The following is a 16,945-nucleotide window of genomic DNA, read 5'->3' as shown; positions in this document are numbered from 1 at the left end:
TCAGTGCAGTGATTTATATAATTTTTTTCGATAATTGCTAAGGAAGGAAGAGAAGGTAACGAAGGTAAAGAAAGCGATCACAATCGAAACGAAGAAGGAAATTGTGCAGAAATATGAGAGTGGTGTTTCGTGTGACCGATCTCGCTAATATGTACAGCATGTCAAAATCCACCATCTCGACAATTTTACAAAGAAAAGATTTGTATAAGGAGGCTCCTTCCAAACAATAACCACCTTCCATTTCATTCTCCTCCTCCTCCTCCTTTCCTGCAGCCCAAAGATGTCAAATTAAATGGTGAGTACAGTATGAAATTATTGTTTCTGGTAGGCTAGGCACTTTTTATAACTTTTTGCGGTTCATTCAAATGTGCTTGGGAGTTGGTGAGCCTATCTTGTTTCTACTGTGCTTTTTGTGATTTTTGGATTCTTTACTTTATGCTCTGTTTTTGGCTTACTTTCTGGATTCTGTATTTGGAAGTTTGTTCACTTGGATTGCCTTGTATCTTAGGCAGCTCCTTTTTGCCTTTTGCTTTCCACGGTACTCCCCCCCAGTGGGAATTTTTGTTAGTTTTTGGGATGTAGGTCCTTAGGAACTCTTGAAAGTCTTAACAACAATATGGCAACGGTGGCACCAGGTGTTTTATATAAGGCTAGAAACATCTGAGAGCCCTAATTGATTAAGGCTGTGGTAACCGAGATGTAGTATTATTTTATCGTTATATGTGTGTTTTTGCCCTTTTTGGGTTTTATTTATGAGATGACTTCATTCCAGACCTTTGTTTTCATTTTTGTTTTTTCTTTTACTAATGTTGTTTTTCATTATTATCTTGTTTTTCTAGTTTACTCGACTCAATTTTCTCCACATACCATCATGTCCGCATTATCATGTTATTGTTACCTCAGATTTAAATATGACTGCATGCTGCAGGTTTTAGGTCCCTCAGTGGATATTCTTTACCAGTGAAATCTTTAGCGGTAGTTGGCTCCTTTGCCAAGTAGGGCCTAGTGTAAGGATTTTGGTTTTGATGGGTGGCTCTGTTTCTGACCTCAGATTTTGTTCATGCTGTTCTGACTGTTGTCCTGATGTTGACCTTGGCTGCCCTCTCACCTTATCTTTCAGCCTCTTTATCATCCCCTGGTCTCCCTTTGCTCACAATAATTCTTGGGCAAGTCCTGTGCCCATATCAGAAGAAGAGAAGAGAAAAAATAACAAATCAAGGCAGAATGTTAGCAAAACTCAAATAAGGGAGTGGAAGTAAATCAGAAAATGACAAAAAATGAGAATGACAAGTAAACAGAAATGCAACCTTAACACCTTGGCACCCTGAACTTCTAACTTGAAGAAAGTCTGAATTTAGCAGATGAAATTTGTCTTTACACAGATATGCCTTTTTATTCTGATTTTGTAATTTGCCTTGGTTAAAGAATCAATAGTATGTGTTTTTCAAATTGTGCTTTGTCGATGTTAAATTATTCCTTCCATACGAAGCTTGGCACGCATGACTATGACTGGGCTCTGTCTAAGCATTGCTTCACTCTGAATGACTGATCGACATTCTTACTGGCAAACACTTTCACCTCAAATGCAAACCTGAGACTGTCATGGAATACAAATAATGCTCCATTTTTGTTTTGTTATTTATGTGTAATTTTTTACAGATATTTCAATGACTTGGCTTGTCACCATTTTAAAAGACTCTGGTTTGATGGGCGCTGTCATTTTGTGTGTCTGTTGGTATGAATATCACCATTCTGTGTTTTCTGGTCTTCAGTGGTGCTCCCATTTTGTGTGTCACATCGCTATGATGCCAAGTGGTTGCAAGGTACATGTTTCACATGTCATTTGATCCATAACATCAGGGTAGTCATGTTATAAAAGATGGCCAGGCATGATAAACAGCAAAATGAAAGAGCAACTTAGCAACAAAATTCTTCTGTTTAGAATATTTTGGCATCAACTGTGGTTTTGTTAGAACCATTTCATTTACAGGTCTCCTACCGAAACAGCTGTCCTTGAAGTGTCCAATGATTTATTAGTGTTAATTCTGATTGATCTTATTTCAGCCTTTGACATGGTTGATCATAAGACCTTGTTAACAAGGTTAAATCATTCTCTGGTTGTCACTGGTTCAGTCTTGACTTGGTTTACCTCATATTTCCTTCTCTGTGGGCGAGTATACTTCTGCCTCTGCCTCTTTGACTTGGGGGTGCCCCATGGAGCTGTCCTCGGTCCTATCTTGTTCTCATTGTCTATGTTTCCTCTAGCTGAAATGATCAATTCTTTTAATGGTATCTCCTACCATTTTTACAGCTTTATTGTTCTTTTAAGCCAAAACAACTACACAAGTTGTCTTTGATCGACTGAAGAAGGCCAATAACTGGCTACTAGCCAACTAGTTCAAGTTAAACACTCAGAAGACTGAGGTTTACATTTTTCCCCTGAACCCCACTTTGAACCTGGTAGTTACTCAAAAACTTTCTACCATGTCTACTTCCCCTCATGTATCCCTACATAATTTAGGTGTCATATTTGATCAATCTGAGTTTTGATGCGCATGTTAGGTGTCTCCGTCACTTAAGAAACTCATCCAAGCCGAGAACTGTTGTTACTAGTGCTGAGATGGAAATGCTTATCCATGCATTCACCTCATCTCATCTGGATTATTGCAATTCCTTTTTTTCACCTGTCTGAGTACAACTGGCCTGTCTCTTCTTCAGACTACTAGGCTTTTAACATTGGTTTGTCTTGGTAGAGTAATATGTTGCTCTGCTTTCCCCTTTTGTATTATTAATATAATATTGTCAGAATGCCTAATCCCACAGATTTACCACTGTTTATAAGGTATTATAGTATATAACTTATCCCCACCTTCCCTTCTATATCTATAGGCAATTAGGTGTAGTAAAAAGACAATCAGGAATTAAGTTACACATAAAACAATGTATTATTGGTAATATTCATAAATAATAACAATATGCAAAGTATATTTGAATATTGGCAACCATATAACCTGATAAATGGTGATGTGTAGTTTCAGGCGGCACACAGACTTGTAGTTATTTAAAATGTCTCTAGTTAAGGCATCACTGGTGCTCAGCTTTCTTCAGAACAGGCCATATGCGTATTCCAAAATGACTACTAAGCTGTGGTCTTCATTGTGTTAACTTCATCATCACAGGTTAGTAAGAGATGCTTCTTTCAGATGTTAGTAAGACAGAGAGAATGTGGTTGAGCAAGCAGATTTATAGATTGTCTGTCCAAACCCTACAGCCAGTAGGACATCATGGTACTTAAAAGCTTCTGATCCAAGCCAATTCCAAACAGCCATACTTTAGACCAATGGGGGAATACAACATCTTAAAACCTGCCACCCCCCCCATTCCCCCCCCCCCCCCCCCCAAGACCATATGTTAAAGTAACCTGGCTTCCTTGCGGGGGTTGAAAGACTTTAGCAGAGAAACACTCGCCAAACTGGTCTAAAGCACACCCCCCCCCCCTCAACTCTGTCGTAAAATTCAAAGAGACTCAGTCATAAAAGGGGGGGGGGGGGTTGGGGAATGCAAACACGAATGCCTGTCACCAAAGTAACACTAAATTACATTGCTTTGCCTAAATTACAAATAAAGGCATACAAAATATTTATCAAGTTATATGCAAAATCTCACATCACAATAAACATGTTCACACAAATGGTCCCGCATCTCCTCAATTTTACATTCTCTACATTGGATTCCAGTGAAATTTAGGAACCAGTTCAGAATTCTGGTTCTCACTTAGAGAGCTCTGCGTGGTTAAGCTCCCCAATATATCACAAACCTCCTTCATCACTACACCTCGGGCTGTGATCGGAAGTCTGCTCAGTTAGATCTCCTTTTGATTCCTCGTAGCACAATAAAGACTCCTGGGGATGGCACATTCGAGCCCATTGCTCCAAGGTTATGGAACAGTCCCCCACTAATGTTGAGTTCAGCAAAATCTACTGAATTCTTTGAGTGTCAACTTAAGACGCCTGTGTTCAACCAGACATTTGGGTACCTTTACCATCTGTGGGTGACTTTTATATTGTCCTTCCATTGTAGGTTGCTTTGATATTCTCTATTTTATTGTTCAATGCGTTTTGACTTTTGTCTTTGATACTTACTTAAACATGGTGAATGTTGGTCTTTAGTGTTTCAACTTCCCTTCTGTATCATTCTTAAAAATCTCCCCCACTCAAATTATCATTCAGTCCATTGGGCTTTCGAGGAAGCTTCTGTTGGTCATGACAGAGGCCCAACCAAAAGGATCATGTAAGTGCCCATGGTAGGTGGCCAACAACACACTCAGGTAATGACCATACTTAAATCATCAGCATTACTAAAAATGTTTTTTATTAAAATAGGATTTCAGTAGGAATTCTCAGTTCAACAGGAGTACAGACCAGCAAGAGTAAATGTGTGATGTCTAATTAAATGATTGACTTGTTTTTAAATTTTGTTTTTATAGGATCAAAAGTTCAATATCATTCAAATATCGAGTACAAACCTAGATCAAGGACAACCCAGTCATGACAAGGAGGAATTAAATCCAGCAAAAGTATGCCCTCCGCCACCCCACTCCCCATTTTAGTTTGTGATTACCTGAGCTACCTGAAGAGAGCGACACTACCTGCAGAAGAGAAATGACGGAGTAAGGAGAGGATTAAGAGTGTGATCAATTTACTGGTACTCGCCATCTGACTTTCACCTTTAAATATTGGGACCTGTTGATCCTTGCTGTGGAATGTTCAAGTGAGATCTGTGATGTAATCCTGCTATGGTGTCCATTAATTTGCATTTCTGATTGCTCGGCTGAAAAAACACTTAATGATCAGATCACCCATTTTTAGCGTCATTCCTCTTGTCAGAAAATCAAATAAAAAATCCAGTTCTCGTGGATCTGAAATGCACACAATTGTATACATTTGCTTTTTACATAGATGTAACCAAATGAAAGGAGGAAGTCTGGGGACAGAGGACATGAAGGCAAAGTGGAGTTTATTCTGAGCCAAGTCGGAGAACTCTTAAGACAGTCAGATGAACATCACTCATTTTACTCATTGAGTTAACACACTGGAACTGCACTCCTGTTGTGGGCCAATCATACAGAGGAGACAACGGTAAGGCAGAACAATGTCAGTCAAATAAAGGGGAATGAAGTGTTCACAGGACGCAACAGCAAAGTGCTCACCTCTCACCAAGCAAACACGCAGATTTATATTACAGATATAGCAGCCTGGCCAAGAGAGCATAAGATCATACGTCACAAAGAAGATTTCATCTGTCATACACAATAACATTACCATCTTTCTATCTTGAAAATGTTGCAACATGATTGTCATTTCATATTTTAATGAAGCACTATAAATGCGTTGTAATCGTGACTCCACTAGAGTACAAACATTATCCTCAAAAGTGATCTAGAATGCTGAGCAAATGATTTTAGGGTCAGCACAGTTTGAGACAGACTTCTTCCATTTTCACAACCATGCACTACTCATGTTCCTCATGCTGTAGTTTTGATTTTATTGTTTTTTTCTTTTAATTACAGTGCTTTTCTTGGTGCTCAATGTGCTTATGTAGAGAGTGGGGAACCACTTCAACCACCATCAACGCGTGGCATCTACCTGGGCTAAGCCCAAACATGCTTAACTTCAGATGGATGACCTGTTCTGAAGCACAGCTGGTATGGCTGGAGAAAACAGAAATTACATGGAGAACAAAATGTCATGCATACAGGATAGTGAATAGAAAAGACTTAGATAAGAAAGAAAAATAAATATGAATGTCACAATGCAAAACTTCTAGCTTGCATGGAACACTTCAGAGGCAAGTTTGTTATGTGAAATCACCTCATTGCAATATACGGTATATATAAAAATACTAAGATGTTCAGCCAGATATGGAATGTGGTGGTTGTGTTATATTTGAGATTCTATAACCAATAAAAGTTTCCTTTGCTGTTTATTTTTACAAAAGTCACTAATGAGGTTGCTGTTAATTTACAGTAAATTAACCACAACCTCATGCTTCTCCTCCGTCTGATCAGAACAAAATAAGAACCTCATCAGTGCAAGGAAACAAGGGATCCACAAACGCAAGAAGTGCCAACAGACCAAAGCTTGATCACAAATGAAGAGAAAAACAAATTGTCATGCGTGCATTTAGACTTACACTAAAGCTAATCAATTTGACCACAACAGCCAACATTTGAAGAATCTGATTCCCAGACTCCCATTTTCTAGATATTCATTGTCATAGTTAGGATTAGGAGAATTAGGACTTCACAGAGAGTTTCTCCGTTATATATCTTCTTATATAATATGCTACTGTGGCTGTTCATTTGTGTGACCAGGATTTTAAATCACCTGTAACTCACAAACCTTTTGAACTATTGACCTGAAATTTGATACATACAAACTACATGACATCTACTATCCACGTTCAGGGTGATGATTGACCTCCAAGGTTATTCCTCTTTTTATTTTTATTATATTCTATTCTAGAATCAACTCTTGGCAGCGGCCAGCAGGGTGGCCGTTCTCATCCCTACCACCTTCTCCGTCACTTCCCCTACCTCTTCAGATCTTAATTCATTCTTGAGGCAGATTGAAGACTTAAGTGCCAGTTTAAGTGAAAAATTAAAGAAAACGTACTAAGTAATTACAACACAAACACTGACTTAATCAGTTTTAATACGAAAAGATGTAGACAAAAGAAGAGAAGAAGCGGGCCGCTAGGGTGGAGATAAGAAGAGCTGCTCAGGAAGCAACAAGCACATCAACCTCTGAGCAAACGACTGGTAAACATACAGAGAAAGAGTCTGAAAACTAGGAATGCTCAAGTCAAGTGTATTTGCAGTGTGCCATTACTGGTTTCTTTATATAAATCAGTTGACACAGGTACTGTACTTGAAGGATGGGTCATATTAAGGTAATGAGTAGGCCACAGTGGCTCACTTAGTTTTTCTACCTTCCACATAATTTACCAGATTTTACACAGAGCTGATAGTCCACTGTTAATTTTCACCATTACACCCACACTGTGTAGTGAGAAGTCATCATAAAGTGCTGATCTTCAAACCTCACATAAAGTGCTGAAATTGTACACTCTTTGAAGTGCAAATGTTTGATTCTGAAATCAAATAGAACTATAATATAACTTTCTAAATAAAGCCTACTTAATCTAGTTATGGGGGGCTGGAGCCCATCCTGGCGGCAGTGGACATATGGCAGTACTGGAAAGGTCAGCAGTCTGTAGCAGGGCTCGCTTGTGCACACACTCACACTCCAGATCACATTGAACAAGACACAGTTAGCAGTCCACTTAACCAGCACGTCTTTAGGGATATGGAAGGAAAACTAAAGACACATGAAGATCATACCGACACCACACAGAAAACAACTCAGGATGCCGGATCTGCAAATATGTAGCATGAACCACTGTTTTCCCATGTTGATTAATGTTACCACAGATATCCAGACCTTTTACAGTGAATTTGGTAGACTACTATCAGGTTTAGCTTTAAGTTTGATTAGTTAAACTAATAACCAAAGCAAGCACACTTCCTGAGCCATTGTTTAATACAATTAACACATCTTGATAGGTTCTAGCTCACTGAATTTGTTATATGGGTTCTGGAGTTGGATGGATGGACCTTCATAGGTCAAGACTGTTACTGATTTCTTTAAAGTGGTCATGGGTAGCCAGAGTTTATTTTGGGGCAGATCATGAAGTCATAAATCAAGTCTTGGGGAAAAAAAACTGTGTTCTTGAAATGTCTGCTTTACCTCCAGTGGTCAGTTGCAGCAAAGACCAGTTAAGTTTGAAATCTTTATAAGCTGTAGCATTCATGTTTCAATTGGTCATTGTGCTCGAAAATAGGCAAACTAAGCATCGTCAAGGGTCAATCCATGGGCTGCTCCTGACTTTACCAGGGCTGGCTCTGGTTTCCATCCATCCATCCATCCATTTTCCAACCCACTGAATCCAAACACAGGGTCACGGGGGTCTGCTAGAGCCAATCCCAGCCAACACAGGGCACAAGGCAGGAACCAATCCCGGGCAGGGTGCTAACCCACTGCAGGACACACACAAACACACCCACACACCCAGCACACACTAGGGCCAATTTAGAATCGCCAATCCACCTAACCTGCATATCTTTGGACTGTGGGAGGAAACCGGAGCGCCCGGAGGAAACCCATGCAGAAACGGGGAGAACATGCAAACTCCACGCAGTGAGGACCAAATGTTTTGGTTTATGTGATGTGTATATAACGTGCACAATACAATGAAATTCTTCTTTGCATGTCTCTTCAGAACAGTACCAACACAGAAGCAGGTTCTTGCGCAAGTACAATTAGGTAATTTTCATAGAGAAAGCCAAACGCTGTCTGGTGCATGCAATGCTGATGTTAATACAATTCAATCCAGCTCAAGGTTATAGTGGCTGGAGCCTTCCCTGTCTGGTTGGACTCATCCACACACACACAATCACTTACAGTGGGCTTATTTAGAATATACACTCAACATAAGATGAACGTCTTTAGAATGCAGGAAGAAGACTAAATAGCATAGTGACAAAGCCCATTTAGACATGGAAAGACCACACACACACTTACCTGTCAATTATTTGAGCCCATTCACCTGGAGTTGCAAATCAGGAGAGCTTCCCACTAAAATATATTTACAGTTAGGTCCATAAATATTTGGACAGAGACAACTTTTTTCTAATTTTGGTTCTGTACATTACCACAAGGATGCAGTTGAAGTGCAGACTTTCAGCTTTAATTCAGTGGGGTGAACAAAACGATTGCATAAAAATGTGAGGCAACTAAAGCATTTTTTTAACACAATCCCTTCATTTCAGGGGCTCAGAAGTAATTGGACAATTGACTCAAAGGCTATTTCATGGGCAGGTGTAGGCAAGTCCGTCGCTATGTCATTATCAATTAAGCAGATAAAAGGCCTGGAGTTGATTTGAGGTGTGGTGCTTGCATGTGGAAGATTTTGCTGTGAACAGACAACATGCGGTCAAAGGAGCTCTCCATGCAGGTGAAAGAAGCCATCCTTAAGCTGCGAAAACAGAAAAAACCCATCTGAGAAATTGCTACAATATTACGAGTGGCAAAATCTACAGTTTGGTACATCCTGAGAAAGAAAGCAAGCACTGGTGAACTCAGCAACGCAAAAAGACCTGGACGTCCACGGAAGACAACAGTGGTGGATGATCGCAGAATCATTTCCATGGTGAAGAGAAACTCCTTCACAGCAGCCAACCAAGTGAACAACACTCTCCAGGGGTTAGGCATATTGATATCCAAGTCTACCATAAAGAGAAGACTGCATGAAAGTAAATACAGAGGGTGCACTGCAAGGTGCAAGCCACTCATAAGCCTCAAGAATAGAAAGGCTAGATTGGACTTTGCTAAAGAACATCTAAAAAAGCCAGTACAGTTCTGGAAGAACATTCTTTGGACAGATGAAACCAAGATCAACCTCTACCAGAATGATGGCAAGAAAAAAGTATGGAGAAGGCGTGGAACAGCTCATTATCCAAAGCATACCACATCATCTGTAAAACACGGTGGAGGCAGTGTGATGGCTTGGGCGTGCATGGCTGCCAGTGGCACTGGGACACTAGTGTTTATTGATGATGTGACACAGGACAGAAGCAGCCGAATGAATTCTGAGGTGTTCAGAAACATACTGTCTGCTCAAATCCAGCTAAATGCAGTCAAATTGATTGGGCGGCGTTTCATGATACAGATGGACAATGACCCAAAACATACAGCCAAAGCAACCCAGGAGTTTATTAAAGCAAAGAAGCGGAAAATTCTTGAATGGCCAAGTCAGTCACCTGATCTTAACCCAATTGAGCATGCATTTCACTTGTTGAAGACTAAACTTCAGACAGAAAGGCCCACAAACAAACAGCAACTGAAAGCCGCTGCAGTAAAGGCCTGGCAGAGCATTAAAAAGGAGGAAACCCAACATCTGGTGATGTCCATGAGGTCAGGACTTCAGGCTGTCATTGCCAGCAAAGGGGTTTCAACCAAGTATTAGAAATGAACATTTTATTTCCAGTTATTTAATTTGTCCAATTACTTTTGAGCCCCTGAAATGAAGGGATTGTGCTAAAAAAATGCTTTAGTTGCCTCACATTTTTATGCGATCATTTTGTTCACCCCACTGAATTAAAGCTGAAAGTCTGCACTTCAACTGCATCTGAATTGTTTCATTTAAAATTCATTGTGGTAATGTACAGAACCAAAATTAGAAAAAAGTTGTCTCTGTCCAAATATTTATGGAGCTAACTGTATGTTTACCTTTGAGTGTCAATTCTAATGACTCAAATATTTTACATTCTAAGCATTTGACCAAAAACACAATACACATACTAATTTCTAGATCAGAAAACACATTTATTTAAAATACAACTTTTAAATACACAGAAAGATACACTTCCATTAACAAGGTTTCTGTACTTGGGTAAAACAAGTGAGCACAACCTTAAATAAGTCTAAGCAAAATAAGATACATAAAAGACACAAATTCACATGTCAGTATGTAGTGTTATCCTCTACAGTTTACATAACTCTTTCAAGTCCTTCACCTTACTACTAAAGTCCTTCATTTAAAATATTAAAGCTTTATTGTATTTTTCTTGAATTCATACTGCAATCTGCTGTCTCCAATTACTGAGGGAATAAACAACTTGTATCCAAAGGCAGTCTGGCCATTTTTAAGGTGGTAGGTGTAAACAGACATCCTGGATCATGCAGCAAATCTCCCAGTTTTGGTAAAGTACATCACATGATCTGACGGGGCATCCCATATCCTGTCATTCCAGACTGGGAAGCTCCTCGATTACTGCCCATCTGGAGACTAATCAAGCTCTGGCCTTGCCGGAGTTGTTCTTCAGAAAATTCCCTTCTATTTCCTTGTGCTTTCCTGCAGGGAAGAAAATCAATTTTGCTACATTTCTTTTTTATTGTTACATTTTTATTAATTTTTCCTATTACTTTTTTATTTTAAGTTATAAGCAAACAATCAGACATAAATTGTAATAAAGCTTATATTAAAATGCATAAACCACAGTCCAATCAAAAATACAACCAAAATTTCAAAGACAGAATGAAAATACACTAACTCAAAAAAACCCCACCCTGTTTGACAAAAAGGCTCATTATAACACAATACTGCATATCAATTAAAACGCCTGGCAGGCTTATTTTACAATAACATTAATAAATTCTTGCCAAATTCAGCAAAAATAATATGCAAACAAAATGTACCATATATACACACGTATAAGTCGGGTCTTGAAACTCGAAAAATCGATAATAAAATCAGACCCTGACTTATACGCCTGTTCAAAAATGCAACCCTTAATTTTTTTTTTACATTTTCTTGCCTCCTCCAATCTCACATCAGTTTCTCAGACACATCAAATTTTGTTGCAGCAGTGCAGTTACCAATTTTTTTTGCAGCTTCAATGACGTTTAATGTAAAACCAGCTTCATATTTTCTTCTGATCGAACGCTCCATCGTAGATTAGAGATGCTCTTACAATAAAGGTGTATGAGGGTGTGAGATACAAAAAACACAAATCAGTGCAAACACTGCTTTGGAATAGTTCGGGCATTACTGTGTGGTCACATAGGCACAATACGTAGAAAAAAAAGGCAGTGTGCTCCGTGGTGACTCTCTCAGGTAGGCATCAGAGTATCATAATCTCTTGGAATCAATAGTGTGAGTTTTCTGCATTCGACTTATATGACTAACCTTATAAAATACCGGAAATTATCTGGTAAAATCAAATCCTGACTTATCCGCGAGTATATACGGTATATAATTTGACATCGTAAGTTTTTTTTGTAACGTTAGATAATATAAGATGTTACTTTCCTATTGAGGTATGGAGAATGCATTAGGATTCTTTCAGTTAAACAAAAGCAGCTAATGATCTAATAATGTAATTTAGAAGATAACTGTTTATTGAGTTATCACTATCTCTTCTAGGCCCATCTGATGTGACTCTGAACAATGCTGTTAGATGATTGTAAATCTGATACTTTCTGATGGGTAAGAACACATCTTCTCCCAAATAATTTAGAAGAGTCCCAGAGCACATGACCTGGTGAGGCTGGAACTCAATGCCATCATTCACAACTGGGGTCTTGTCCCTGACCTACTTTAGATAATTTTAGTCTAGAAAGATTTAAATGATGCATAATCTTTAGATAAATTACTAAATGTTTTTCACAGACTGATGTAGAGTTGACGTAGAGTTTATAATATAATTAATTGAGTTTCATCCCCTGAGATAATAATAAAGAAGTCCTTTTCCCAGTGTTGCCTACAATATTTCAGAGGTGTCCACCATAACATTAACTAATAAAATATAGAAATACTGGCAATGTTATCATTAGTAGGTAAAATAATTTCAAAGCACAGATGTTGATAGAAGGTTAGGAAAGTTTGGCAGATTATTTTTAACAAACTTTCTGATTTGTGAGTAGAAAAACATGATGCATTGAAGGAATTAAGTATTTTAAGATATAGACCAGTGGTCCCCAACCTGTTCAACAGCAAGGACCACTTTACTAGAAGCAAATTTTTCCAGGGACTGGTTTTGGGGGGGTAATGGGTGGTTGGGTTTGGGGGTTGAGGATTCAGGGTGGGTTTGTAAGGCAGTTTTATATACAATTTGCATTACATTTCTATTATTATCAAGTTATTAAGCAGTTCGCACACATTTGCAACCCAAGATTTTTCTTCATTTTTTGCATATAACAAAGACATAGGCATTGCATTTGTCATTCCAACAGATTGCACATCACAAACTTTAACAATGTTATCGTTTTTTTGTCTCTGCCGTTTCTATAGGAGGGTGACAATGAGTTAAATTCCAATGGATGTTTTTCAAATGTTGACAAGCAATAAGCAAAAGGTATCACTGAAAACCACAGAAAACAAAAACAGCAAAAAAAAAAAAAAAAACAGTACGAGGAAAGTTCGAAGAAAGAGATTTTTTTTTTACAATGTTTCTGTTTGGGGATCATTGTGCAAACGTGCACATCTGAGCTGCGACCACAGATCTAACTGCTCTGTGGATGATTCATTCAAGCATTTCAAGGTCACTTCGTTGTAATGAAAGCATCTGCTGAATGGACTTCGTAGTAATGAGATTTCTATAGACTCGTGTCATATGGGGAAACTGTCGGGACCATAAAAATACTTTATTGTAATACTCTCTCATCTCGGTCTCTCTCCTCTCTCTGCGCAAAGCCCCGCTCGCCAAGCATTCTGAAAAGTCTGAGTGAGTATCCGTTGCCGGCAGTTCTCTCGCGGCCTGGCTGTCAGACGGCTGTGGCCCGGTAGTGGGCCGCAGACTGGGGGTTGGGGACCTCTGATATAGACAATCTAAGAGTGAAACCACAATGCCTATATAAAGATCTCATAAATCCCTAAATACGAAAGGACTTCCATAAATTAAATACTGTATAAGTTAAGGAGGGCTGGAATATAAAACTATTCTACTATAGAAACATCCACATTGAAATTATATTAAGAGTACTTTTCAGCACTGAAATTAACTGTGTCTAAGATCTGTCAATTGAGAACTAAATTCTGCTTCATAGCTTCACAAATAATTAAAAAGCTATATACACCAATCAAATCATCCACAACATTAAGCCTCCTGCCTGATATTGTGTAGGCTGCCAAAACACCTCTGATCTGTCAAGGCATGGACTCGACAAGACCTCTGAAGGTGTCCTGTGGTGTTTTAACACCAAAATATTCACAGCAGATCCTTTAAGTTCTGTCAGTTGAGATCATGTATTGAACTTGTTTTTCCATCACATCTCACAGATGCTTGATCGGATTGAGATCTTGGGAATTTGGAGGTCAAGTCAACACCCTAAGCTCTTTGTCATGTTCATCAAATGATTCCTGAACAATTTTTGCAGTGTGAAAGGGCACATTATTCTGCTGAAAGTGGTCACTACCATCAGGGAATATCATTGCCAAGAAGGGCTGAACATGATCTGCAACGATCATTTGTTAGGTGGTACATATCTAAGTAACATCCACATGAATGCCAGGACCCAAGCAGAACACTGCCCAGAGCACTGCGCTGCCGTATTCCCTTTGTGTATCCTGCTGCCATGACTTCCCCAGGTAAATGATGCAAACGCACCCAACTGTCCACATGATCTAAAAGAAAACGTAATTCATCAGTCCAGGCCACCTTCTTCCATTGCTCCATCGTACAGTTCTAACGTACCCACTGTATGTGCTTTCAGCAGTGAAGAGGGGTTAGGAATGGGCACTCTGACTGATCTGTGGCTACTTAGCAAGCTCCAATGCACTGTGTTCTCACACCTTTCTCTCCTGGCCAGCATTAAGTTTGTGCTACAGTAGCTCTTCTGTGGGATTAGACCAGAAGGACTTGCCTTCACTCACTATGCACATCAATGAGCCTTTGGCACCCATGACCCTGCTGCTGGTACACCGGTTGTCCTTCCTTGGGTCACTTTTGGTAGGTATTAACCACTGCATATCAGGAACACCTTACAAGACCTGCCATTTTGGAGATGCTCTGACCCTGTCATCTAGCCATTACAATTTGGGCCTTGCCAGAGTTACTCAGATCCTTATGCTTGTCCATTTTCCCTGCTTTCATCACATTTCTTTCAAGGACTAACTGCCTTATTTATCCCATCCCTTGACAGGTGACATTTTAATGAGATAATGAATGTTCTTCACTTCACCTCTGAGTGGTTTTAATGTTGTAGCAAACTGGTGTGTAATGCATTGTTCTTAATGAACATTATGGCAACTGAGTAGTCAACTAATAAACATTAAAAAGTGAATCAACTGTTCAAGTGCACCTGCAGAGATATTTCAGATCCCTGTTCTTGTTTAAATGGAGATGAATTAATCCCTAGTGCTGCCAGTGCATTCTGTTGAATGGGAGACTTTAGCAGAATTGCAGTCAGCTCAGCACCAGTTGTCGAGGGCCATAGTACAGTTCTTCATCATTGCAGAGATGCTTTAATTTGTGTATTGTTCTCAGATTTATCTGTAAGATGATTATTGACTACAAAGTGATGTGGTATATAGTGGGTCCGTAGCTCAGAAAAACCGTTTTAATAAATAATGAACTCGCTTATGTTGGGGAGTGGGAGCAGGTGCAAGCGGTCTACTGTGAAGACGCCCCATCTCCAGGTTGGTGTGAGGTGTCCAGCCAGCCATGAATTGCCTTTGGGGCACGTGCCGGTAGTCTGATTGCCTTGTCAGCCCTGACTGGCAATCACACGATCGCCCCGAAACAGCTCCCCAGTCTAAAAAGGGTGGGACGAAAAAAAAGAAACAGACGGTTAGAGTGGAGGTTAAAGGACAGGAGAAGCAGGCAGAAGAAAGAAAGAGGAAACAAGCTGGTGAACAGAATGGAAGCAGGTGGACAGGGGTAGAGCCCCAAGGAGGAGTGAGTGGCCATCGCTGAGGAGGGGGCTGTAGTTCGCTCCTATTGAGCATCTTTGGGAGCAGGAGCGACCATTATGCTCTGGAGGTGCTCTCACCTGAAGGAGCCTTTGAGACGGTTGCGGTGGGAGTAGAGAGCCCCTGCGCTGGGTGGAGCCTGGATTGGCAGCGGTTCGGGTGGAGCAGGGCTCTGGGTTCCCTGAGGACACTGTGGGATTGGTGGTGGGGGACATGGGCCAGATGAGATGGAAATCTGCACCTGCTGGTCGACTTCTTTCCAGACTGCGAGGTCCAAATAGGATAAGCTGTAGAGGTGTAAGTTTTAAGGGAATGCACCAGGGCTTATGGATTTTAAAATGAGTTTCCTGCAGTGGGTTGTTTTAACCTTGTTTTTAACAGATTTCTCTATTTATTGATTTTAACCTTCACAGTACATTTAATTTTATGGATTATTCTTTATTGACAGTTTTGAGCACTGCACTTTGGGACAAGTGTTTTGTGGATTTATTTTAATAAAAGCACTTACACTTTTCTCCATCCCCTTGCTTGGTGGTTTTGCCCTCATCTGCCATGCTCATCCCAGTCATGACTATTGCCGATGTTACGTTCAAGAGGCTCACATTATAGAAGAGGGAGCAAGGAGCCGACTCACACCGTCACAAGTGAAACATAAGGTATCTGATGATGAGCCCTCACTTCTATGCAAAGGAAAGAAATTCTACTGCAGGTTTGGTGCATGAACCATCATCACAGTTGCTTCTCATTCAGACAGAACCACAGGAAGGCATCAGGCCCAACCTTGTTTTAATAGGGAAACGTAAATCCTGTGACAGTCAGCTTGCTCTTAGTAAACCAAGCAAAAGTTCCAAACTGTTTTAAGATGGCCACTCTAACCCCCGTTGTAGAGACATTACGTGTTGGCTCAATGAACACAGACCTGTCACCTGAGCATTTTTTTAAAAATAAAAATGGTATCTTAAGGCCATGTCACATTATATGACTTTTCCATTGATTTTTACTCATATACCTCATTTACATAATGGGCAGTTGTGACACACTCTTGTGACCACCAGTCGTGCAGTTCTCCACCCTCAGTAAATCAGTCAAGACTGGCCTGCAACTCTTAAGTTGAATGGGCTGAGATTGTGTGAACGTGAGAACTGACAACCACTGAGTGCTCACCTGGAAGTAGAATGCATAGAAAGTTATTGACTTTGGAAATGTGACACTTTTCTGAAAGATGTTGCACAGTAAGGTCATGTCATTTGTCAACTCCTGTGATTCCCAGTCTTGCAATCTGACATCTTTGAGGTAAGCAGTCAACAAGTTTGAGATTCCCTCTGAATAGAATGTGTAAATTATTGCTGGCCTAAAGGCAGTTCACAGTACTGTATGGGTCTGTTACTGTTTTGGCCTTCTCCGTCAATGTGTG

The 16,945-nt window shown here is 39.9% G+C and overlaps 1 protein-coding gene across 1 annotated transcript in view; it reads right to left on the bottom strand.

The window, feature by feature from the left end:
* Window positions 1-10,424: 10,424 nt before the first annotated feature.
* Window positions 10,425-16,945, bottom strand: part of LOC114651325 (transgelin-3-like) — a 43,332-nt gene continuing 36,811 nt past the window's right edge. Inside the window, exon 5 of the mRNA XM_028801253.2 lies at window positions 10,425-10,974. Coding sequence (XP_028657086.1) covers window positions 10,833-10,974 — 142 coding nt within the window. The 3' untranslated portion in view covers window positions 10,425-10,832. The remainder of the gene's footprint in view (window positions 10,975-16,945) is intronic.

Source organism: Erpetoichthys calabaricus, chromosome 4, assembly GCF_900747795.2.
Source record: "Erpetoichthys calabaricus chromosome 4, fErpCal1.3, whole genome shotgun sequence".
In the NCBI taxonomy this organism is placed as follows: domain Eukaryota; kingdom Metazoa; phylum Chordata; class Cladistia; order Polypteriformes; family Polypteridae; genus Erpetoichthys; species Erpetoichthys calabaricus.
This window is presented reverse-complemented; position numbering and strand designations above follow the sequence as displayed.